Below are 295 nucleotides of genomic sequence, written 5' to 3' on the forward strand. Positions count from 1 at the left end.
CCGCCCGGTAGTCGGGCTGTCCGCGGTCGGGCCGGGGAACGAGCTGGTTATCGGGGCGGCCGCGCCTGCCTTACCCTTGGAAGCATCTTTCTCTTCTTTGGGCTTGATCACCTTCCCGCTCATAGACCCCAGCTTGGGTGGGAAAATCCCGGGGAGCGTCGCGAATTCCGGCTGGACCCAAAGAAACCTCGGGCGGGGGGCAGCGTGTGTGCGTGTGGGGGACCCTCTACGCCGAAAAGGCAGAAATAACACCAAGAGAAGGAGAGGAGGGGGGAAATGAGGAGCCGGCGAGCTG

General features: G+C 63.7%; 1 protein-coding gene across 2 annotated transcripts in view; it reads right to left on the reverse strand.

Annotated features, from left to right (window-relative positions):
• The window catches only part of FGF13 (fibroblast growth factor 13), a 241,782-nt gene extending 241,493 nt beyond the window's left edge, over positions 1-289 (reverse strand). For both annotated transcript variants that reach the window (XM_017742198.1, XM_008641461.2), the window contains exon 1: positions 75-289. In XM_017742198.1, the coding sequence (XP_017597687.1) occupies positions 75-123 (49 nt within the window). In that variant the 5' untranslated portion in view covers positions 124-289. The remainder of the gene's footprint in view (positions 1-74) is intronic.
• Between the last annotated feature and the right edge of the window lie 6 nt (positions 290-295).

The sequence above is a fragment of the Corvus brachyrhynchos genome, unplaced genomic scaffold (genome assembly GCF_000691975.1).
Source record: "Corvus brachyrhynchos isolate BGI_N302 unplaced genomic scaffold, ASM69197v1 scaffold220, whole genome shotgun sequence".
NCBI classification, from domain to species: Eukaryota; Metazoa; Chordata; class Aves; order Passeriformes; family Corvidae; genus Corvus; species Corvus brachyrhynchos.